Source organism: Spermophilus citellus, assembly GCF_964194105.1.
Source record: "Spermophilus citellus genome assembly, chromosome: 4".
NCBI lineage: Eukaryota > Metazoa > Chordata > Mammalia > Rodentia > Sciuridae > Spermophilus > Spermophilus citellus.
Window position 1 is genome coordinate 180,772,478 of NC_138185.1, and position 25,421 is coordinate 180,797,898.

The 25,421-nt window shown below is 34.3% G+C and overlaps 1 protein-coding gene across 10 annotated transcripts in view; it reads left to right on the forward strand.

The window, feature by feature from the left end:
• Positions 1-4,746: 4,746 nt before the first annotated feature.
• The window catches only part of RALGAPA1 (Ral GTPase activating protein catalytic subunit alpha 1), a 224,815-nt gene continuing 204,140 nt past the window's right edge, over positions 4,747-25,421 (forward strand). For 3 of the 10 annotated variants that reach the window (XR_014021551.1, XM_081290571.1, XM_081290573.1), the window contains exon 1: positions 4,750-5,356. Coding sequence is in view for 8 of the 10 variants with exons in the window: in XM_081290571.1 (XP_081146697.1) it covers positions 5,251-5,356 (106 nt within the window). In the remaining 2 variants the exon portion in view is untranslated. Of the gene's footprint in view, positions 5,357-25,421 lie in introns of all 10 variants that reach the window. The other 7 variants (XM_081290574.1, XM_081290575.1, XM_081290579.1 and 4 more) reach the window with 4 other exon arrangements.

Consider the following 25,421-nt stretch of genomic DNA (forward strand, 5'->3'; position numbering starts at 1 on the left):
AAATAGGGTAACATGAAAATAGGAAGTTTATCTACATTGAACTCTTTTGTAGAGACTCTTTTGCTGATAGTCCTAAAATCCGCCATGGTGAAAATTTCTGGAGAAGCCCAGGTAAGAATTTTTGTGGAGGAGGGGGTGCCACTACAATCTCAGTTGCTTCCAGTTTTTGGAATTATGCAAAAAGCTTCTGTAAACGTTTGTGTACAGATTTTTGTGAGGTCATGTTTTGAAATAAGTTGAGTAAAATACCGGGGAATACAATTGTTGGATTGTATGGTAAGACTATGTTTAGCTTTCTAAGAAACTGCCAAATTGTCTTCCATAGTTAGTTAGCTGTACCACATTACATTCCCATCGGTAATGAATAAGAGGTTCTGTAGCTCCACATTCCCACCAGCATTTGGTGTTGTCAGTGATTTGGATTTTAGCCATTCTGAATGTGCACTAGTATCTCACTATCATTTTAACCTTTTTCTTTCATTTTTCATTTTATTATTATGATATTAGGAAACAAACCCAGGAACCCAGGGCCAATATATTCTCTACCACTGAGTTATATCCCAGCACTTTTTATTTTTTATTTTGAGGCAAGATCTCACTAAGTTCTCAGGCTAGCCTCAGACTTGAAAGTCCTCCTGCCTCGGTCTCTGAGTCTCCGGGTGTGTGCCAATGTGCTCAGCCAGTTTTAATTTTTAATAAGGTGTTCAATAAGAAAGATAACTTCTTAGAGATCAAAACTCAATAGTTTTGATCCTGAGATAAAAAGCTTCAAGGATGGCTGGTCATTATTGTCACCATTTCTTTTTGGTTTTTAACTTAACTGTTGAATTCAGATCTTTACCGTTTGTGTTCCATTATGACTCACCAGGTAAGCATTCCAAAAGTACTATTACCATTGCAACACTGTTGGAATTTCAACCTTCTCATTCACAAGTAATTAAACTAAAACAGACTATAACTAAAGTAAAGAAAAAAATGAACAAGCTTTTATAATAAAATGCAACCAATTAAAAAATAATGGCCACACATAGTGACTTCCCTCCAGATCACACTATATAATAAGTAAAAACAAAACAAACACACAAAAAGTATTTTTTACTTTGGGGAAACTTGACCAACAATACTTCAGCCAAATGATCAAGGTCAACGGTGATAAATCATATTAGTAGTTTTGACATGATGTAATGAAAATGGCACTTTACATCTGCTGTCTTCCTTCCAAAACCCATAAACTTAGTCTAATTATGAGAAAATTGATAGACCCAACCTGATCTTTTATTAAAATTGGGAGCCATCTTGCCACAAAGCCATGAAAAGCTAATTTCGGCTTTACTATAAATTACTGCAAATTCTGAACCTGCTTGGAATGCCTGCCCGTGCCTTGAACTCACCCATGCCTGGCTCTCTGACCAGACAGCAGCCCTCTCTGAGACTTTAGTGACACCTCATAAATATTGGCCTTCCCTGGCCAGACAACGACCCTCTCTGAGGCTCTAATGGTCCTCATAAATTCTGATGTTGGGGCCAGCAAAAAAAAAAAAAAAAAATGTAAACTACCATTAGTGAGATGCTTGTCAGAGTTCTGTTATCTGTAACCCCCCTTTTGTGTAACTTTCTGGGCTATAAAGCTGGGCTGTAGGAAAGGTGGGGTTGCTGTCTTGTTCCCGCCGCTTTGGGAGGGAAAGGCAGCCCGGCCGGTCGAAATAATAAGCTTGCTTTAATTTGATTTTAATTGGAGTCAGTGGTCTTTTCTTGCGTCCTGGTCTAACAAAAATTACCAAACAAATTTTAATAGAGAGACATCCTTCAATATGCCTAACTGTATTCCTCAAAACCCTCAAGATTGGCTGGGGTTGTGGCTCAGTGGTAGAGCACTCTTCTAGCATGTGCGAAGCCCTGGATTCGATCCTCAGTATCTCGTAAAAATACATAAATAAATAAAATAAAGGTATTGTGTCCAACTACACCTAAAATAAATAAATATTTAAAAAAATCAAGGTCACCATAACCAAGGAAAGTATAAAAAAAACATGATAGCCAGAGGAGCCTAGAGAGACAAGTACACTGAATCTAATAAGGCCCTAGATAAGACTCTGCAACAGAAAAATGACATTAGATTAAAAAATAAGGAAATGGAGTTTAGTTTATAGTAATAATATTTTGTAATTCATTCATTAAATTCAGCAAAATTGCCCTACTAAAGTAAGATATTAGGAAAATAAGGAAAACTGGTAGCTGGGTATATGGGAATTCTCCATACTGTCAACTCAATTTTTCTGTAAACTATAATTACTTAAGAAATAATTCTGTTAATTTTTTAAAAGTTTCACATTTTTAAAAATTTTTTTAATATTTAAAAAACAGTAATGTATCATGATCATATATGGAAAATTGATGGTGATATATTTTTCTTGATTTTAGACATAAATTTAAATTCTAGTTCTCACAAGCAATATTTCAAGGTTAATCTTTAAATATTTTCTTTTCATAATACATGTCTAGTGGAAAGGGCTTATACTTTCAAATAATTTTATTATGAATTTAAATCAATGGTAAGAGAAGACAAGCAGTGGCTTGGATGTGTTATGTCTAAATTATACAGTGTTGGTTTGTTCTGTGATGGTATTTCTATTATTTTCCAATATGTATTCCATATTTTATCCAATATGCCATATAATTATTATTAGAGAAACATTACATTTTTGTTTTCTATAATTATTTCATCCACTCACCAAACGTTTACAGAGTGCCTGTGCAAGAGAAAGGAAAGAAAACCAACATTCATTCTTCCACTTTAACCAAAATTTATTGAAGGTATTTTGTAAAGAGCATTTTGCAAGAAGTTTGGGATACAGCTTTAAACAAAACCTATATGGTTTCTGTCCTCAAGGAGTTTACAGTCTAGTGGGAAAGCAAATCTTAAACTATACAAATTTCTCTATTTAAAGTCTATGAAGGAAAATGAATGATATGTCAGCCTTTATAGAAATAGTTTTCAATAACTTTTCTCACCTAATTAACACAACGGATGATGTGATTTATATATGAGGAAAATAAGACTTAGGGAGATTATATGTCAAGGGCTTCAGAGTAAGTCCTCATATGGAATATCTAATTTAGATTTATCTGATTCTAAAGATCATGCTCAATAATACTTGTACTATTGCCTGAATTTCACAAGCCTGTGAGGACAGATCTTATTTTGATTTTTCTAGTAAGAAAACTGATAATTAGAGGGAAATAGAACTCAAATTTCTTGAATAATTCACTTATTTTCCCACTACGTCATGTTTCCTCAAAACAAGTTCTATAACTTGGATGATCTAAACTGTAAATTTAGGAATTAAATACATTTTTCTAAGCTTTTAAAAAGAAATTACAGGATTTCTGTCAAAACCAAGTACAGGTAAGCAAAGATTTTAACATAATTTTAGCAGATGACTTACATCTCTTTTCTTTGCTTATTTTGTTATTTTTTCATACTAATTAAATATTTCATCGTATTTTGGACAAAACTATTGCTGTTGATGTGACCATAGGTAAGAGGAAATAGTTCTGCAAACAAGTAAGCTCAAATTAATTTATGGAGAAAGTTTCCGAGAACAATTTCAATTTATATCACTCAAAATTTCACTGATATTTTTCAGCTATTGCAGATTCCTTGGATGTTCCCCATCAATGTAATAAGAGATCTTGAATTTCTCTTTGTAGTGGAAAAGCTAACAACATATCCATGTTTATGTAAGATGCAGACAAGGGAAAGAGGATTAAAATAAACATCAAGTGCTCAGTAGAATAGAGGAAAGAAAGGCTGGGTTTGTGGCTCAGCGGGAGAGCACTCATCTAGCATGTGTGAGGCCCTGGGTTCTACCCCAAGCACCACACATAAATAAAAGAAAAGTATTGTGTCCAACTACAAAAATAAGTATTAAAAAAAAAAAAAAGGATAGGAAAAAGGAATCGGAACCGGAAAAGGGAAAGGGGAAATACTCAGGAATGATACTGGCCAAATTATATTGTCATATTGTGTGTATGAACGAAGATGTAACAACAAATCCTATCATCATGTACAACTTAATGCACCAATAAAAATGTTTCAAAAAAGACAACATAATTAACCCTAAAAAAATTAAAGTTCTAGAGATTTCTTAATTTTTGTGTAACAATATGTTTCTGGTAGGCCTCAGTTATTTATGCAAGATAATTTTCTTTATTTTTGTTTTAGGGGGCTAGGAATCCAAGGCCTTGTGCATGCTAACATGCACTCCACTGAATTACACCCCCAACTACACGGAAGATAATTTTAACCAAAAGGATGCACTACACATCTTTAAACTACAGTAGACTTTTAGCCACAACGTAAAGCATACAAAAAAAAAAAAAAAAAAACTTAAAAAAAAAAAATCTAAATTAGACCCTAAAAGACTGGTACAACGAGGGCCTTCAGAATTGGCATGAAGCACGTATTTAACATCTTTCATGTTTTAGAAGTATCTTAAATTACACAGAAGATGAACGACCTTTTTAATAAAAACTCTAGGACGCTGGAAGTTTGGCTACGAATCACGTTTACAATGGAGCACTCAGTAAAACTACCTTCACTGACTTTCTTGGGCTCCTCCCTGGCTTGGCTGCTTACACAGGAAACCAAGGTGGGTAGTGCCAGGGATGATCTCACGCTGGCGTGACGTCAAGAGCCCTTGATGTCAGAAAGTGGTTGCCAGGGGGACCGTTCGCCACCGACGGCAGAGTCGTGAAACCCCATCACTACACTATTGCCTCCGTTTTGGCTTCTGCAGGGTCTAAGCTGCTAAAGAAGCTTTAACCTAAAGGGGGCCTCAGGGAGAGAGGAGTTGTGGTGCTGCCGCCGAGAGCTCCACCTCCGTGGCTCTGGGTCCCGGGCAGGGGCCGGGCCTGTGGCGGTGCGCGGCGGCCGCTGGAGGCAGGCGGCGGCGGCGGCGGCGGCGGCGGGCAGCCAGCCCGGGTCTCCCTCGTTCGGTGCAGGGCCCGGAGAGGGAATCCGCCATATTGGAGCCGGAGCCGAAGGTGCCCCGGAGCCGCAGCGCGAGGCGGGTGGAAGTGACGGCCCTGGCCTCCACCGGGAAGGAGTCGTCTCTACTGGGGCCCGCAAGGCTGGGGAGTGAATGAGCTACTTGGGCTAGGCTCTTCCCCGCCCACTCCCTCCACTTTCTGCGGCCGGGACTGGGCCGGGAGGGGGCCGGAGCCGGCTGTGGAGGCGGCAGTGGCAGGATGTTCTCCAAGAAGCCGCACGGGGACGTGAAGAAGTCCACCCAGAAGGTGCTGGACACCAAGAAGGACGCATTGACCCGCCTCAAGCACCTGCGCATCGTCATCGGTGAGGAGCGAGGGGTGGCGGCGCCGAGGCCTGGGTGGCCCGGCCTTCCCCTTGGGGGCCTTGAGGACTCTCCCTCGAGACCTGGCGCCGTGCGGGAGTGGAGGGCTAAGCGTCGCCTCTGCAGAGACGCGGAGGACGGATAATTTTGGGACCGGAAAACTTGGCACTCCGCAAACGCTTAATTACCATTAACACAGATCTATCCAATTTGGGTTAAGAGTCTGAACTCATTTTTAAAAATTAGTATTGCTCTAAAAACTTAGATCTTTAAGACTTTAGGGAGACTTGTGTTGTGGATCATTGTGCTTTAGTGGCTATGTTTGCCAGATGACTGACTACTGCCATCCCCACCCAAATGAAAAGAAAAACAAAACCCTGGCTCAGACAATGCAGTCCTTAATCTTTCAAGTTTCTTGGCTGATGAGGGCAGGAGGAAGCAGTTATACTTCTTTGGGAAGTGGGTGGTTCCCAAAAGCTTGTGGGGAAGAGCCCCGCCCTTCTGTTAGTGCACCTTGTTCATCCTTACTGTCATTTAAAGGGAAAACTATTATTAGTTATAGAAAGCAAGGTAGTTTATTGATTCCTTTGCTTGTTGAGATTTGTATAGAATTTTCTTTTTACTTAAAATTTTCTTACCTAAGTCATTTGCCCTCAACAGTTTTGCTGACAGATCAAACATTGCCCTTGAGTTTTGGATATAATGTTAAATGAATCTTTTGGATATTTGTTTAGTTAGAAGGCCGATGAGGGCTGTAATAATGCTTATGAAACCTCTGGTTCAGTACTTGGGTTTTTTTCGGATGAAGAAATTTGAGGTAAAAAGGAAAGTTATTTTGCCTGTGTTGATTTATAGAATTAATGACGACTGAGTTTAGGACTTAGATGCCTGAATTTTAGTTCATTTGGGTATCTGTCTTCATTTTGTCTACCTAGTGAGTTTTTGTTTTGGAAAGTGACCTTTACTGAGTGATATAAATAAGTCATTTATATAAGGTGTATGTTTCTCTATTGTTTACTCATACTACCTGGATACTACCAATAATACCGAACATTTGTATGGTGCTTTACAGTTTTCAAAGTGATTTCACAAAAATTATCATAATCTTTGCAATAACTCTAGAGGTATAGATATTATCATTTATTTTTCACAAGCGGGAAAGCTGATTTGAGACTATTAAGTGGTCATCTAAGCTGCTAGAAGTTTGAATCACAACTGGAGCCCAGATTTTATGTCTCCAGCTTATTTTTTACTACATTTATGACAACTAATCTTTGTCACAAGTAAATTGTTATTTATTCCTGTGGAATAGAAAGAAAACGGTTCAATCTAGTTTGGCAGTACCAAAAGAAGTCTCCTTTTCAAGAAAATGTCAATCTTCTAAATATGGTAGAGATTGTGATCCTTTTGTTTTCATTCTACTTGAGAGTTAAGTAATTCAATAAAAGATTTGGCGAAGAATGTAACAGAGAAAGTGTATGTGTAAACATAGAAGATGTATTACAGATACTGGCATTTTGAAATTAGATGCTTACTGGAACTTGATGCCTACTTGGGACAAGTTGTAGGTTTCGTAAATGCAAAGTGGTAAAGTTAGTTCCAGTAGAGTATTGAGATTTCCTAAATTGACTGCTATAGTTCTTTAGTTATAGAATAATTAAGGAATGGTTTATTTATACCTCTTTGGCATAGAGGATTTTTTCCCCCAATCTGGGAGACATGATCACATGTGTCAGATATTTTGTAGGTCCTAGCTTCTTCAGTTTGAAAATAATTTTTTTAAATATTTATTTATTTATTAGTTATTGGCGGACACAACATCTTTGTTTGTATGTGGTGCTGGAGGATCGAACCCAGGCCGCACGCATGCCAGGCGAGCGCGCTACCGCTTGAGCCACATCCCCAGCCCTGAAAATAATTTTTAAAAAGAAAAAAAAAACCCTTTTGCTTTTTAGTAATTATGGACTTTTTAAAGTGGAGAGTGTACTGGAGTGTGTGTATACACACATATAAATATATATCCATATTCATGTATATGAACATCTACATTTATAATATCCTTAGGAACTTTCAAATGGTAAACATTCTGTTTTCAGATTTCTTGCACTGTGAGTGGAGGAGGTCCCTAGAGACTATATACTCCAGTAGTTTTAGAATGTTAGTTCTCAAGTAGGGACATTTTGCCCAATAGGAAACAATTCACAATGTCTATAGATACTTTTTCACAACCTGGGGAAGGTGCTCCTGGCATCTTGTGTACTAGATGTTGCTAAACATTTTACAATGCACAGGATAATCCTTCACAACAATACTTGAGTCCTAAATGTCTAATAATGCTGAGACTATGATACTTGTTAAAACACAGAGTACAAGATGGACCTCCAAATTCTGTAATTGGTTTTAATATATTAATCAAATAAAACTGTTGTGTATTTTTAAATGGTTACAATGATTTTATTTGAAACAGGTTAATAAATCAAGTGGGATAGAATAGGATGACAAAAGATGAACAATGTCTTAGAAGTGTGCCAATTAGGTGTCTGATTTTACAGATGGAAGAGGCACTTTAAATCCTTTTTGGAAATACTTTTTTTTTTTCTTAAAAGTAATTTTAATATTTCTAAATTCAGTTGATTATAAAATTTTTAAAAAGGAAAACCTATTGTATTCTCTATTATTGAATGTTATTTCACTAAATGATCTTAAGGAAAAATATATGTTACTACCCTTGAGCCTTCTTCATTGTACCCCCAAACAGTGAGAATTTCCTTCCCTGAGTGAGCGAGCTTCCTTACCATAATGGCTTTGCTCTCGTGCTGGGAACTATGCTTTCTGATTGGGTTTCTCACCTGGACTAACTTTAGTCTCCATCATTTCTTTAGCCAAGTTTTGTTTGTTTTTGCCTCCTGAACTTTTCCACATCCAGTTCCTTATCTTCTCCCAGGAGAGTGTTGGTGTCCACACCTGGCCTGCAGACATGCAGATTTATACACACAGTATTGCTGGTTCTAAGTAGGGTTTTATTTTTAAAAAAATATTTTTAAAAAATGTTTTTGTAGTTGTGTATGGACAGAATGCCTTTATTTGTTTATTTTTATATGGTGCTAAGGATTGAACCCAGTGCCTCACACTTGCTAGGCGAGCTCTCTGCCACTGAGCTACAGCCCCAGCCCGGTAAATAGGGTTTTAAATAAGGTAATCACAATAAGGAAACTATTTTACAAAGTAATTGTGCATTACCAGTTCTACAGTCTTCTTACTTTTGTTAGGTCCTATCTGAACTATGTTGGACCAAACAAAACTGCATTCACTTAAGGTGTTTGTAGGAGTTCATTACATCCAAATAAATGAGAACATAGTCATAATTTAAATGTCTTGTGAAAACCTTTTTCCTGGCTTATGCTCCTACCATAGGATAATTTCAGTTGAATGCTTATAACTTGATTCTGAAGAATTTAGATTTAAATCTGCTGTTTATTGTTATTGAAAATATATATTTAATTTGTAGGAACTAGAAGTCAGGGTTTTCTTAAAAAAAAAAAAAAAAAAGCCTTGTCTGGTTTCTAAAGCTTTCTGGTATCCTTTTTACTATTCTTCCTCCTATTTCATAACAAATATCCTTAAGATAATGATAGTAAATTAGCAATTGTAAAGTGACTAAAAATGCTTGGCTTATAGGGTGTATTGACTAAAAGTTAATTTGCTTCTACTTTAAAATAGCAAGCCAACAATTCAGTTCTCTTTATTTAAAAATAAAAAGATAAGTTCTTATTTGGCTAAAAATATATTGTTAGATCATTGTTTCTTTTTAAAAAAATATTTATTTTTTTTTTAGTTGTAGTTGGACACAATACCTTTATTTTATTTATTTATTTTTTTGTGGAGGTGAGGAATGAATTCAGGGTCTTGCACATGCTAGGTGAGCATTCTACCGCTGAACCACAACCCCAGCCCAGTTAGATCATTGTTTCTAACAGCTTGTTATATAATCTGATATAGTAAAACTGCACATATTTAGAGTTTGTACAGTGACACTTATACATTTTAGGAAATCATCATAGCAGGTGAGATTAAAGTTATCTGGACAATCAAGATAAACAGCCAATGACTGGCCTATAGCTAAATGGTAAACATATGCCTGCCAGGCATGTACAAAGCCTTAGGTTCTATCCCCAGCACCTCATTAAAGAAAGAAAGAAAAAACATAAACATAGCCAGGTAAGCAAGATAATATATTTATAATCTCCCCAAATTTCCTCATGTCCCTTTTATTCCTTTCTTTCCACCCCGACTTTAACATTTCTTCTGCAGTGATTGTTGGTGATGGACTCTTTATACTTTATTTGAAAATGTCTTTGCTTTCTTTATTGAACGATATATTTGCTTTGTCTAGAATTCTAGCTTGATGATTTTTTTCCTTTGTGTTTTAAAGAGTTTATTCTACTGTCTTTTGTTCGTATTGTTTCTGATAAGAAGTCTTCTATCAATCATCTGTATCTTATTCTATGTAGCATCATTTTTTCATCTGGCTGCTTTTAAGATTTTCTCTTCATCACTGGTTTTGAGCAATTCGCTTATGATATAATTTGGTTAGTTTTCTTCATATTTCTTGGCTTGAGGGTCATTAAGCTTTTTGGATTATTAGGAATTTGGAAGTTCTAGGCACTTTAGACAAATGCTTTACCATTGAGCAGCCCCTGTATACAAATGTTTTATCAGGTCAGTAATTTGCAAAGTTTTTTTTTTTTTTTTCCCAGTTTGAGTTGTCTTTTCATTATCTTAACATTTTATTTTTTTCAGCTTATAAATAGTTCTCAATAAGTTTAGAAAACTTTTGGCCATCTTTTTTTGGGGGTAGGGAGGGATTGAATTTATGGGCACTCGGACCTCTGAACCACATCCCCATCCCTGTTTTGTACTTTATTTAGAGGTAGGATCTCACTTAGTTGCTTAGTGCCTTACTTTTGCTGAGGCTGACTTTTATCCTTTTGCCTCAGCCTCCTGAGGTGCTGGGATTACAGGCATGTGCCATTACTCTCTGCCTGGCCATCATTTTTTCACTTATATCTCCCTTTCTTTTTAGAACTTTGTTTATTAGTATATTGGAAAACATTAGTATTAAATTAGCATATTAAAATATTAGGGGGGATTGGGGTTGTAGCTCAATAGTAGAGTGCTTAACTAGTACATGTGAGCCACTGGGTTTGATACTCAGCACCACATAAAAATAAATAAATAAAATGAAGGTATTGTGTCCATCTACAAAAAAATACTCTCATTGCCTTGGTCTTCCTGAATGCTCAGCTCCATTTTCTCAACTCATGGAATCCATTGGCTCCATCTAGATTAGATTCCCTTTTCTTTCACCATGGTTTGGAAACTCTCTTAAGGGCACACCTTGTTTATTTGTCACCTCTGAGTCATCACTCTGCTCACCTGATATCCATGTCTTTTTCTGAAAAACAAAGGAATAACCAAGAAACAGCAGTTTTCAACACACTGGACATCAGATGGTAATAATAAAAGGTTCTCTTAAGTGAATGAGACTAAAATTGGCTCATACACAGCCACTTGGTTCTCATTTTTTACTTTTTTGTATTTAGAGTAGAAATTTGTTATCATAAATTGATTAGTGAAAAATATCTGTCTTTCTCAGTCTGAATATATTCATGCTTGTATTTGGGAATGGTTGAACTATAACCTGCTTATAAAAATAAGCTAATTTGGTATATCCTTTTCTATTTTTAAAAGTTTGATAAGCAGTTTTAGTAAGTAATCCTGTGTATGACATTGATCTTTTACATGCTTTTTTTGTTTTTGTCTTTGATATTTACTCTTTAATTTGAAACTTACTAATTTGAAAAATTATTTTGACTTCATTGAATTACTTCATACTTATGTATTTATGAAGAAATGATTTACTGTGCAGATTATTGTTATAAACAACATTACCAATTAATCTGCTTACTAGAACAAACTGTTTCAAATACTATAAGTCAGTTTTGCATTAACATTTCATCTATTAAGGATTTTATTGCACCTAAAGAATTATACTTGGCTCATTGAACTAACTAAAATATGGAATGAACAATTAATGATAAACAAGAACTGAGTAGCCACTGTTCAAAGAAAGAAACATTATCAGGTTCCAGAGATGAGCTGATTTCAACTAAAAGGCATTGAATTTGGTTCTTAGATTTCCTGTCAGCTAATGTGAAAAGAGAAACATGTTATGTTTCTTAGAAAGCATCCTTCTTTGTTTTGATTGAAACATTTTTTTCTTAATTCATATCAGTCACAATTTGTGTGTCATGTATATGTGTTCGTATGTTAGTTCTAAAGTCTCTTCTTACTGAAATATCCATGGTATACAAGTAGATCTTGGAGAAAATAGAAAGATGGGTGATTATTTTGTCTATTTTGGCAAATGGCATCATCATCTTCCTGGTTAAAGACAGTGTGGTAGAAAAAGAAAAATTGATGTTGGGACATTTGGATCTTTCATATCTCCCTAGCCAAGTTCTGCACTTCTTTGGTCTTATAATATTTAATATGTTCATTTTTTTCCTTAAATTTTTAGGTGGGTATAGTGGAACATGCTTGTAGTCCCAGCAACTTCGGAAGGCTAAGTCAGGAGATCCTAAATTCTACCCTCAGAAATTTAGCAAGGCCCTAAGCAACCTCGGAGATGCAGTCTCAAAATAAAAAATTAAAAGGGATTAAATACCCCTGGGTTCAATGCCTGGCAACCCCCCGCTCCCCCCCCCCCCAAAAAAAAGTTTCATTTCTTGCTTGATCTTTTACAGCAGTTTACTAATCATACTAATCAGTCTCCCTATGAGGGTCTTTTGCCCTTTCCAATCTGTTTAAACAATGCTTCCACAGTCTTTTCTGAAGCACATATTGAGCAAAGTACAAAATCCTTAGCTTGTATTGAAGACAATTATCTGATCTTAGCCTATCTTCTCAACTAAGTATTATGGTTGACTCATATTTTAAACAAAGCAATATAGTAGTAGTTAACTCTAATAAAAGTTCTACCAGATGTTATCATAGAACTGACTTGTAGATGACACTGTTGCAAATGTATACCTTTTCCCCTATAAACACTTAGCACATTGTTTTATGTTAAAATGAAACACATAGGTTGTATATGCCTTATCTGAATTCTAATTCTCTCCTGAAGACACAGATTTCCTTGTATCCTTGGGAGTATACCCTCCCATTCCTGAAGAAGTCAGCATTCTTGCTATTGTAATATTGTTAGTATTGTGCTTCTGTTGCCACTGGACTCATCCAAAAATCCCCCATCTTTAGTGTATATGTTACTTGATCAACTGTCCTTCAGATTGTTACTGCTCTTATTTCTCAACCTTTGATCATTCTATAAAGGAGTTTGAGAACTAGCTTATCTTTCTCTCTTGTCACCATCTTAAATGACTTTAATGGGTAATGAAATGACCCTTTTAATTTCCTATGTTCGTTGTATTTGATATCTTGTGTGCCTCTGCAATACTGGAGATTGAGCCCAGGGCCTTGTGCATGCATTCCCAGTCCTTTAACTTTTTTTTTTTTTTTTTAACTTTGAGACAGCCTCACTAAATTGCCTAGACTGGCCTAGAACTTGCTATCAGGCTCCTGCCTGAACCTTCTGAGTAGGTAGGTATATTTGATATATTTCCTTCCTTCCTTCCTTTCTTTTTTTCTGGAGATTGAATCCAGGACACATACTTGGCAGGTGCTCTACCATTGAACTATAGCCCCAGCCTGTCCGTATTTGTGTTTTTTGTTGTTGTTGTTTTAGTACAGGAGATTGAACCCAGGGGCACGATACCACTAAGCTACAGGTATAGCCCTTTTTATTTTTTTATTTTTGAGATAGGGTCTCACTAAGTTGCTTAGGGCTTCAGCCTCCTAAACCATTGGGATTCCGGGTATCTGCCACTGTGCCCGTATTTGATATTCTTAAATTTAATAACCTCACTACCATTACATTCAAGCAATTTCCCTTTTGCAGACTTTTCTTGAGAAACCCAAATAAATCCTCCTTTCAGTATTGGTGTTTTTCAGTGTTCTGTCCATAAGTTCTCTTTTCTTCTTACTCTATATATTATCCTTGGGTAAACTGCCTTGGCTTCAACTGCTTATTTATTTAGTGATAATCTCCCCTATCCCCCACCCTGCCCTTTTTAAAAATTCTGATTTGTCACTTAAATTCTAGACCAGAATGTCCACTTGAATATGCTACTTACATCTTAGATCAGTGTCCTAACATCATCTTTTCTACCACATTATCTTCTTCAATCCCTTGTTATCCTTCTCTGGTACTTTACACTTAAACGTTAAACCAGAAATCACTTTCCATGATGCCTGTGCCTTTGTTAGTGATATTTATTTACTGTACCAGACTGCCTTCACATTATCCTTATATCTGAAAACTTATGTTCTTTTTGAAATCTCAGGGAAAATTCTATACACAACTTTGATGAAGCCTTTCCTATCAGGTAGATGTAGGAACTTATTATACACTGTGAATATTTGCCTCTAGTAATTTAATTCTTTTGTTGCAACATAATTATTTATTTGCATGCTTATAATTTATAATCTTCCTGAGGGCAGAAGTATGTCTTTTTTATCTTTCTGTCTCTAGACTCAGCATGGTACCTGGCTGTATAACTAGGCGCTTAGTGAATACTCTTCAGTTCATGAATGAATATACTTGGTGTAAGGAAAGCAAAATTGTTGTTTGGTGAGCAACTGTAAGCAACCAATTGGCCCTGGTAGAAAAAATATTTTAAATCAGTATTCTGATCTGAAAGAAACCTTTGAGTTGTCTTAAGAATCTGTGTTTAAAAAAAAATTGATTAAGTAACTAAGTCTGTAGAATTAAAAAATAAGCAAATAAAAACAGGACATTAATTGAAAAATGTGTATGATTTTATGGCAGATATTAGATAATCTCCCCCACTGTTGAAAGAAATTTTTATCACCACTTAACATGACACCAAATTTTTAAAAAACTTATATCCTGATGAGCTCAACATGTTAGCTCTAAAGTATACCACTCTTATTCTCTACCCACCCTTGCCTCCACCATTTAACAAAATGAACTGGCCTGTAAATAAGACAACCAGGAGAAGGTACTCTATGAAGACAGAACAGAAAAAGATTTAAAATTATGCTCTTCTGGAAGATTGGAGTTACAAGTACATTACACTAGCCAAGTAATGCCAACAGCTCCCAGAAGTTGGAAGAGGTGATAACAGATTCTTCACTCGCTTCCAGAGGAAGTGTGATTCTTTTAGTGTCTGGATTTGAGCCCAGTCATACGGATTCCAGACTCTGGTCTTTTAGAAAATGAGGGTTTTTGTTGGTTTGGTTTGTTTGTGTGTGTAGTGTTGGGGATAGAACTAAGGTCTCATGCATGCTAGGTAGATGTTCTTCCTGAGTTTCATCCCTAGCCCAAAGGGTAAGTTTTTAATATTTTCTTAAGCTACCAAATTTGTGGCTGTAATTTGTTGACATCAATCCCAGTTGCTTGCCTTTTTTTTTTTTTTTTAAGTTGGACACAATACCTTTATTTATTTATTTTTATGTGGTGCTGTGGATCGAACCCAATGCCTCTCACATGTTAAGCGAGCCCTCTCTTGTCTTTTTTTTTAATATTTATTTTTTTAGGTGTAGATGAACACAACACAATGCCTTTATTTTTATGTGGTCCTGAGGATCGAACCCGGGTCCTGCCACACGCTCTACTGCTGAGCCACAATCCCAGCCCTTCTCTCTTGTCTTTTTTGGCCTTTTAGCTTTCCATATAAATTTGAAAATCAGCTAATTAAATTCCATGAATGATATAGTTAGATTTCTTTAAATTGGGTTACAAAATGAATCTATAGATTTAAATTAACATCTGTAAGTTATCCAATCTTCCTTTTCTAAACAAGTTTATATTTATTTACTTAGGGTCTACAAAGTTTATAAATTAAAGTTTTTATATTTTTCTTTAAGAAAGGTTTTTGCACACCTTACTAATACAGTCAAGAACAGTTACATTTAAAAAGAATGTTAAATTTAATAAAGATGTTTGTTCTGCTTGTTACAGAAGGAACTCATGTGACCAATAATGTAAAATAGATTTTAGACAAAGATTAGGAAGAAACAATGCTCTTCTAAAAGCATGTTGATTACTACTTTTATAACAGATAAATTCTGAGTGGTTCAGATTCTTCACTAGAAAATGGAAAAACCTTAAAGGACTAGAAGGAAAAAAATAGGCAAGTATTTTATAATATTGGTTGGGGAAGACTACTCTTAAAATTTATGTGATAGCTATAAATCATCAAGGAAATTTTGAGAAATATGTCTATGTGAAACATTGTACATTTTAAAACTAAAACCCATCATTAGCAGAGTTGGAAGACAAACAGCAAACCAAAAACATTTGCAATGTGTTTTAAGAGATAATTTCCTTAGTTTATGGACTGTTGTAAATATAAAACTTGGAAAAGATTTTAAAAGTATGTTGTCAAAATATGTGGAAACCAACATGCTAAGGGAATATAAATTGAAGGGCAGGTTAAGTATCAAAATTTAAAATGTGCACATATCTTTTGAAACCTGCATTTCCATTTCTCAGTATTTATTCTGAGAAAGTAAATAGATAAGTGTCGTGATCACTTTAGGGTTTTAAAATAGTGAAAATTTTGAACCCATTTAAATATTCATTATATAGGAATTTTAGAATTTAGGTATGTTCTCATACTTGAATATTATGATTCTCAGGAACTGTTCACTTTTTTCTTTTAAATTCTTTTTAGTTGTAGATGGACACAGTACCTTTATTTTATTTGTTTATTTGTATGTAGTGCTGGGGATCGAACCCAGTGCTTCACGCATGCTATGCAAACACTCTACCACTGAGCCACAACTCCCCCCCCCCCACCCCGCTTTTTTTTTTTTATAAGTGCTGGGAATTGAACCCAGAGCCTTTCTACTGAGCTACACTCCCCAAATTCCTTAATAATTACTAAATATTAGACTTTTTTTGTGAGAATACAAAGTACTTTTCAGATACAGTTCCATCTCTTCTTTGGGAAATTTTTAGCAGTGAGCATTTTTATAGATGGCAGTAGTTGTATATTGGTAATAATAGTTAATATTTTCGACCCCTTATAGTGGCAGGGTCCAAGCATTTTACATGTATTACTTGACTTAATCATTGCAGTAGCCTTCTTTGGTGGATAGTAATTTTAATCCTCAAGAAGACATGAGTACTAAATAAATTGGAAGCAGAGGGATATAGAAGAGAAACTCAGAAGATTGGATTCTGAATTCAACTATATTATTTACTTAAATACTCTGATCTTCAATTTACTTGCCTATAAAATTAAAGTAAAAACACCTCAAATATTGTTTGAAGATTATATGAAAAAATGCACTTGAATTACAGAGTTTATGGAAGAATTTGAAGCATAATTTGGAATTTTAATTGCAAACCTAAAGTTAATAAAATTAAACCAGAGGGCTTGGAGTTCAGCGGGAAAGTGCTTGCTTAACATACTCAGGCATCGGGTTCAATTCCCAAAACTACATACATACACACACAAAAGTAACTACTCAAAATCAAGTAGAATTTGTTCTTAAAGAGTGAATTGAGGGCTGGGGTTGTAGCTGTGGTAGAGTGCCTGCCTAGTACCAGTGAGGTACTGGGTTCGATTCTGAGTTCCACATAAAAAAATAAATTAAAAAATAAAGTTATATTAAAAAAAAACTTTAAAAAAAAGAATGAATTGAACAGAAATTGAAACTATTGAATGATCCCCCCCCCCTTTTTCCCCCTATGGTGGCTGGGGATTGAGCCCAGGGCCTTGTGAATGTGAGGCAAGTACTCTACCAACTTTACCAACTCCCCAGCTCTTGAATGATCTTGATGATAGTTTAGATTTTGTATTTTGGTCTGTCGTCTATTAAAAATGAGTAAATTAGAAAATGATAAAATTAGATGTTGGAAAACAAATGAAAAATAAATGAATGAAAAAAAGGAAATTTACTGTTGGCGTTTTATATCACATAAATTCAAGGAAGTCACTTAGCAACTATTACTTTTTCCCTCTCCATTCAAACATAACAGAGAATAGCTAGGATAAAAGGTGTGTTATGTTACCCAAATTTGTTGTCATTGTCTAAATTCTTTTAAGTCAGTAGCTTAATGGTTCCCAGTCATCTTCCCTTTCCATCAATTGTTCTTGGGACCTTCTAGAGGCAAGAAGATTATAAAGCCACTGTAAGCCACTTCCTACAAATTGTCATTTCTTACTAAGTGTATTTAAGAAAAATAACCATCTATTCTTGTCTCTATCTTTGAAAATCTAAAAATGATGAATCTGAGCAACCATTTGAATATTTGTGGTATTTTGAGTAACCGCAGAAGAGTGAGGGAGTTCATGGTATAGTAAAAGTGAATCATGTTAAATGTGAAATGAATTATGCATATAAAATAATCATATCTAAATGAGTACCTGTAGAATGCTTTATAGGGACTTCATGGGCAGCTGTTCCTTGAAAGGTAATTAGAATTTCAATAGGATGAAGTGAAAGAAGAACAGTTTGGGTGAAGGTAATGGTAGGAGCAGAGACATGAATACAGGACAGCAGAAGGCAGTGGTCCTCCAAACTTTTCATACATAATATTTATCAGGCCTCAACCTCAGAATTTTTATTTACTAGCAAAGGAGAGTCTGCAGAGTGACTCTAATTTACTATTAACACAGATCTGCAACAAGTTAAGTATACACATAGAGTATGTTGAGAAGTTTATTTTGGTTTGACAATACTGTGACATTTGTGCCTGTGAACGAATTCCCTAGATACTGACTGTACTTGAATATGATGATCTTAACTATTGTCTCATTTTTTTTTTTTTGCTTTAAAAGAAGAGTGAAAATTAGAGATGATGAGCGGGATCTTTCTTATATTGATCCTTAGTGGGACTGTCTTATTGAATGGGTATAGACTAATCCAGGTGCTTTTCACTTTTTTTTCCTATTGTGTTGATACTGCCTCTCAAACTGTCTGTGAAGGACAAATATTTTGTTTTAGTTGATTAACTCCAGTTCAATATACCAGTCCTTTACAATAAATAAATTAATAGAAAAGACTATTTTTTGCCCCCCATTGAGTTGTCTTGCTCCTCGTAAAAAATAATTGACAAATTTAAGGGTTTATTGCTGTATTCTCAACTCAGCTTATTGTTGTGTATGTTTGTCCTTTTTGGGGGGGAGGCGGGTAATAGAGATTGAACCCAGGAATGCTTAACCACTGAGGCATATCCCCAGCTCTTTTTATTTTTTATTTTGAGATAGGTTGTCATCAAACTTGTGATTCTCCTGCCTCAGCTTCCTGAGCCACTAGGATTACAGGCATGTGCAACCTTGCCCAGCTCTATATGTCTGTCTTTAACCCAGTACCACATTATCTTAATTACTGTCAGTTCTCCAGCTTTATTGTTCTTTTCAAAGATTGTTTTGACTATTCTGGGATCCATGCATTTTCTAATGAATTTTAAAATCAGCTTCTCAATTTCTACAAAAAAGCCTAGGGGAATTTGATTAGAAATGACACTGAATCTTTACAAAATTTGGGAACTATTTCTACCTTAACAGTACGAAGTCTTATTTATGAACATAGAATGTCTCAATTTATTTTGATCTTATTTCTTCCAGTAGTATAATATAATATAATGTAATATAATAAATATAATTTCTTCCAATAATATTTCATAGTATTCAACATACAAGTCTTGCAGTCCTTTTGATAATTTGAATATCTTATTCTTGTTTAATTTCATGTTTGGATTATGGATTCCTCAATACTAGTATATAGAAATATACTTGATTTTGCATATTGATATTCTGCAACATGATTGAACTTGTTAGCACTAGTGGAGTTGGTTTTGGATTCCTTAAGGTATTCTGTATACAAAATCATGATATTTGTGGATAGAGATACTAAACATCTTTACAGTTTGTAAGGCTTTTCTTTTTCATGTGTAATTGCCTTGGCTAGAATCTCTAGTATAATGTTAAATAAAAATGACAAAAGAGATTATCTTTGTTTTATTTATGTTTTTAGGGGTATTCAGTCTTTCTCCACTTAGCATGATGTTAGTTTTTTTTTTAATAGATGACCTTATCAGATTAAAGGAATGCCTTTGTATTTCTACTTTTTTTAGTGTCTTTAGCATGGAATGATGTTCGATTTTGTTAAATGCCTTTCCCATGTCAATATATTGAGATTATCACGTGAGTTTTGACCTTCATATTAATATGGCATATTACATTGACTGATTTTTTTTTTCATCAACCTTACATTCAACCTGGTCATGGGGCATTATCCTTTTTATAACTCTCTGGATTTGGTTTGCTACTATTTTTTTTGAGGATTTTTACATTTAAAATCAAAAAGGATAGTGGCCTATAGTTTCTTTGTAATAGTTTTCATAGAATGAATTGAAAAGTGTTCTCTAGTTTATGGAAGAATTGGTAGCATTCACCCAGGCTCTGAGCTTTTCTTTGAAGTTAGTTTGTTTGTTGTTTTCTCCTCCTAATTTAATCTTAATATGATGTTTTTATTTTCCAGTTCAAGTGTACTATTGAACTTTTTCAGTGAATTTTTATTTTAATTATTATACTTTTTAAAAAATTATGTTTTTTAAGTTCTTCTTTTAAAAAAGTTTTGTGTCATTTTGATATTCTCTATTTGGTGAGAGGCCATCTTATACTTTCCTTTAGTAGCATGTATTTTAGACATGCTTTTCTTTAGATTTTTGACATTTAAGAGATGGTTTATAGTGTTTGTCTAGTAAGTCCAGTGCCTGTGCATGAGGGATATTTTCTGACTTGACATTTTAAAATAATAAAATATGGCAACTATGGAAACCAGATTTCCCCTCCTTTTTAAGGTTTGTTGTTTTTATTTGTTGTTGTTGCTCTTTGTTCCTTTAATGAGTTTACTAAAATAATTTTTGTAGTCTTTGTTTATATTACTACTGAATTCTTTACTCATTCAACTTAGTGGTCAGTTAGTGATTGGATTGAGATTTCATTACAAACTTGCAATCAGTAAGTCTTCCAGTCTTTGCCAAAGGACTGTGTATGTGTATTGTGGCATTCAACCAGTTTACAATTCTGCCTTAGTCTTCATTTCCTGCTTCTATAGACTCTTAAGGTCACCCAGAAGTGAGAGTTTAGAGTCTTCTCTAATCATTCCTGAGTTTGCTCATAACTCTAGGCATGTGTGTGAACTTCTATATTCCCAGGAATTTGTCAGTTTTCAGTCCCCTATTAATACCTTGGTTTCCAGTTTTTCTTCTTATTCATTTATTTTGGTTAGATTTTTATTTTATTTATTTATTTTGTAGTTGTAGATGGACAGAATGACTTTATTTTAGAAATAGAGAGAATTTTTTAATATATATATATATATAGTTAGTTAGTTCGTTTTCGGTGGACACAACATCTTTATTTTATTTGTATGTGGTACTGAGGATAAACCCAGCACCCCACACATGCCAGGCGAGCACTCTACCGCTTGAGCCACATCCCCAGCCCTATTTTCTTTATTTTTATGTGGTGCTAAGAATATGGTTTCATTTGTACCTGCAATAGATAGAAATAGTCTTGAATCAATATTAAGTAATTGTTAGATTTTTTAACAGTCTTACTGAGACATAGCTATCATACAATGAGCTGCATAGATTTAAATGTAAGTGTTCAATTTGTATTTCTTGTAGCATATAGTTGGGACTTGCTTTTTTTTTTTTAAATCTAGTCTGTGAGTCTCCGCCAGTTTATTCATCTAAAATTTGTTTTTCATTCATTTTATCTGATCATTGATTTCTCTTTTTCTAACTTTGTTTAGATTAATCAAGTGTTGTTTGTGATTTTGTACTACCTTCTTTTTGGCTTATTACCATTACCTTCATTATTTTAATATATTTAGTATATATATCTTTTAACACATCACAGTCTACCTCCACTATGATTATACTATTTTTCATATAGAATAAAAATCTTTTGATAGTGTCCTTCCAATTTCCTCCTCCTGATCTGTATGCTTTTATTTTCATGCATTTTACTTTTGTCTCTTATAAACTCCACAGTGCATTGTTATTTTGTTTAAACAGTCATTTGTCTTTGAAAAAGTTTTTGTTACCGTTTTTATGTAGATTGATATTTCTACTCATCACTTCATTTTGTCTGGAGGACTTTATCAGTTCTGGTAGTTTGTGGGCCTGCTGGTAATTAATTAATTTAGCTTTTGTATGTCTGAAAATATTCTGTAGTTTGCCTTTATGAAAAATATCTTTAGCTACATATAGGATTATAGTTTGGCAGTTTTTCCTCTAAGTACTTTTATTCAAAATATTGTTCCATTGTTTCTGATGAGACATCTGATGTCATCTTTGTTTCAGTTACTGTTTTTAACATGGCTTTTTTTTCTTTTTCTGGCTGCTTTTGAGATTTTTCTCATTGGTTTTGAGCTACTAGATTATGATATGCTTTGGTTTTCTTCACGTTTTTTGTTCTTGAAATTTTTAAGTTTTGGGTTTGTGATTTTCATCAGGTTTGAAAATTTGGGGCCATTATTTCTCCATATATTTTTCTGTCCCTCCCCCACTTCAAGAGTTAATCAGTTACTTTTATATTACACTACTTGTCTTCACAGTTCATTTGTATGCTTTTCTTTTCTTTTCTTTTTTTTTTTTTAATTTGGATACAATATCTTTTATTTATTTATTTTTATGTGGTGCTGCGGAGTGAACCCAGGGCCTGTAGGGCATGCACTGTACCGTTGAGCCATAACCCCAGCCCATGAGTGTGTGTGTGTGTTTTTACAAATAATTTCTATTGCTGTCTCTTCAAATTAATTTATCTTTTCTTCTAAAGTGTCAATCTGCTGTTCTTTCTATCTAGTTTTACTTTTTACCCTAGACATTAGTTTTTAACCCAAAGAAATTGGAATTGGGGGGACTGGGGTTGTGACTCAGTGGTAGAGCACTCGCCTAGCATGTGTGAAAGCGGTGGTTTCCATCCTCATCACCACATAAAAATAAATAAATAAAATAAAGGTATTGTGTCCAACTACAACCAAAAAATAAATATTAAAAATAAATAAATAAGGTATAAAACAAATATTGTAATTTAAAAAGTGTAAAAAAATAGAAATTGGAATTGGGTCTTACATTTTTTAAAAAATATTTTCTTTTTTTAGATTTTGATGGACCTTTATTTTATTCATTCATTTATATGCAGTGCTGAAAATCGAACCCAGTGCCTCACACATGCCAGCCAAGCACTCTATCTCTGAGCCACCACCCCAGCCTTAGTCTTACATTTTTTGTGTGTCTTCCATCTCAGCTTTTTGAACATGTGGGGAAGACAGTTATGATAACTATTTTAATGCCTTTTTGTGCTCATTCCAACATTTTTGGCAGTTCTGGTTTGAATTTGATTTGCTAATTATTCTCTTCATTATGAGTTATGTTTTTCTGCTTCTTTGAATATCTGGTAATCTTTAATTGTATACCTGATAACATGGTATATAATTATATCAGTGTATACAAGATATACAAGTATAAGGATTTATACAAGTATACCTTGTTGAGACCTGGATGTTTTGTATATCTAAAAATTTCCTTGAACTTCATTGTAGGTTGCAGTTATTTGGAAATAGTGTGATCCTTTTGCATTTTGCCTTTATGATGACTCTGAAGTAATGATCAGTCTAAGGCTAATTATTTTCTCTCCTGAGGCAATACCTTCCTTATTAATCTACCAAATGCTCTATGAATTGTGAGGTTTTCTAGTCTAATGGCTCTTGGGTTGTATGAATGATTGTGACTGTTACCTAAACTGCTTTCTAGCAATCTCCTCCCTTTTTATGGGGGTTAGCTTAAGGTAGTGTGCTTAATTTTATTTCATTTTGATCAGAGTATAGTATGTACTGATATTCTTGGTATTTTGTCTAATTTGTGTCTTTATTCAGTTTTTGTCAATAATTCATTTTTACATGAAAAGGATACTTTCAACTGCTGGATTTCGAGTGCTATTTTGTGTTGTTCAGATCTTTTGTATACTTACTAGTTTTACCCCTTCTGGGTCTCAGATTGGATTAAAATATTACCTGTTATATATGAGACAAATGTGTTAAAATTTACCACAGGAATAAATGCCTTTTTTTTTCTCCTTAGAATTCTGTTAGGTTTTACTTTTTATATTTTGAAATTGTGTATGCACATTTGAAATTGAAGCTTCTTTGTTATTGACCCTCTTTAAGTTTAATAATTCTTGCTGCCTACTTTGTACTTTGTTGAAAAATCAATATTGTTAGGATTTAAATTATATTTTTTATTTCATTCCTTTAATCATTTTGAAATTTAAACTTGAGTATGTTTTACTAAATGCCTAATAGCTTTATTTTTGTGATTATAGTTGTCTTGTAGAGTTAGTCTAGTAACATTTTTTGTAATTCCATTATTCTTATATGTATTTAAATTACTATATTCGTTTTTTGGTGATTTTCTTTACTCATTTCTGTTAATTCGATAGGCTTTTCATATCTTTTTTTAGCCCTCTAGACTGTTATACATTCTGTTGTTACTTGTTAATCATGAAATTTCAATAGCATATCATAATCCTCTTTTGTGCTTGTCCCCTTTTTCTTTATCCTATGACCTTCTTTCCTATTTTCCTCTCTTCTTCACTTCTCCCCGTTTTTCTTTTTTGAGCTTGTATTTTTTGTTTTTATTCACCATTTCTATGTTTGCAGTGAAAGGTTAATTTGTCTTAGGACAGTTCACTATGTTGTTGGATCCATGATTGTTGATTATTTTAAAACAATGGCTTGAAATGTTTAGTACTTTATTTATTAGAAGTGGATTACTATGACACAGGTTAGAGTATTCTGATACCATCATTTGAGAAGCATATCTAAATCATGTTTTGTTGTTGTTTGCTTGTTTCTTTTGTTTTTTGTACAGGGAATTGGACTCACAGGCACTTAACCACCGAGCCACATCCCTAGCCCTTTTTATTTATTTTGAGACTAGTCTTGCTAAAAGTTGCTGAGAACCTGGCTAAGTTGCTGAAGCTGGCCTTGAATTTGCAATACTCCTGCCTCAGCCTGTACCACCACATCTGGTTTGTTTGTTTGGCTCTGCTGGGAATTGAACCCAGGGCCTTGTGCATGCAAGGCAAGCGCTCTACCAACTGAGCTATATCTCCAGCCCCCTGTTTCTTTGTTTTTAATGAATGAAAAAGAATGATGATACAAATTTGTTGAATTTTCAGTTTGGATTAGTTACTTTTATAGGGAAATATTCAATATCTGAACTTTAAAGTTAGGAAAGTTGACCTCTGTCCTTTGCAATTTTTAGTTACATATGTTTTATAGTGCTCAAATGTCTTTTAAAATATGTAGTAGAAAGTACATTTATGGTGAATTTCTTAGTTTCTTTAAATAAATACTAGCTCACAAATACTTCCAAAGTATTTCTGAAAATAGGGAAATTTTAAAGAATATTTATCTTTTAGTTGTAGTTGGACACAATACCTTTATTTCATTTATTTATTTTATGTGGTGCTGAGGATAGACCTCAGGGCCTCTCACGTGCTAGGCAAATGCTGTACCGCTGAGCCACAACCCCAGCCCCTGGGGAAAATTTTTGAGTTCTTAAACTCTTTTTGTTTTTAAAAGTACTGACCATCAGCTTGTTGCTACATGAAACACTTTCCCTAGATTAAAATTTTGAAGGGCATAAAAGAAGTTAAAGAATTCTTGATGCTCCTATAGACTATGCAGCATCTGTAGGAGAATAATAATAGCTCATATGATATAATTAGAACTCACTAAAAGTCATAGAAGCAGGAGAAACAGAATGGGTGAAAGGATGGGACTTAGTATTGGAGTTTAAAATTGGTGGAATTTTTTCCATAATCTTTTTTTACATTTCCTTCTTATTCCATTTTCATTTCTTCTATTACTGTTTTGGAAGGAATTATTATTAAA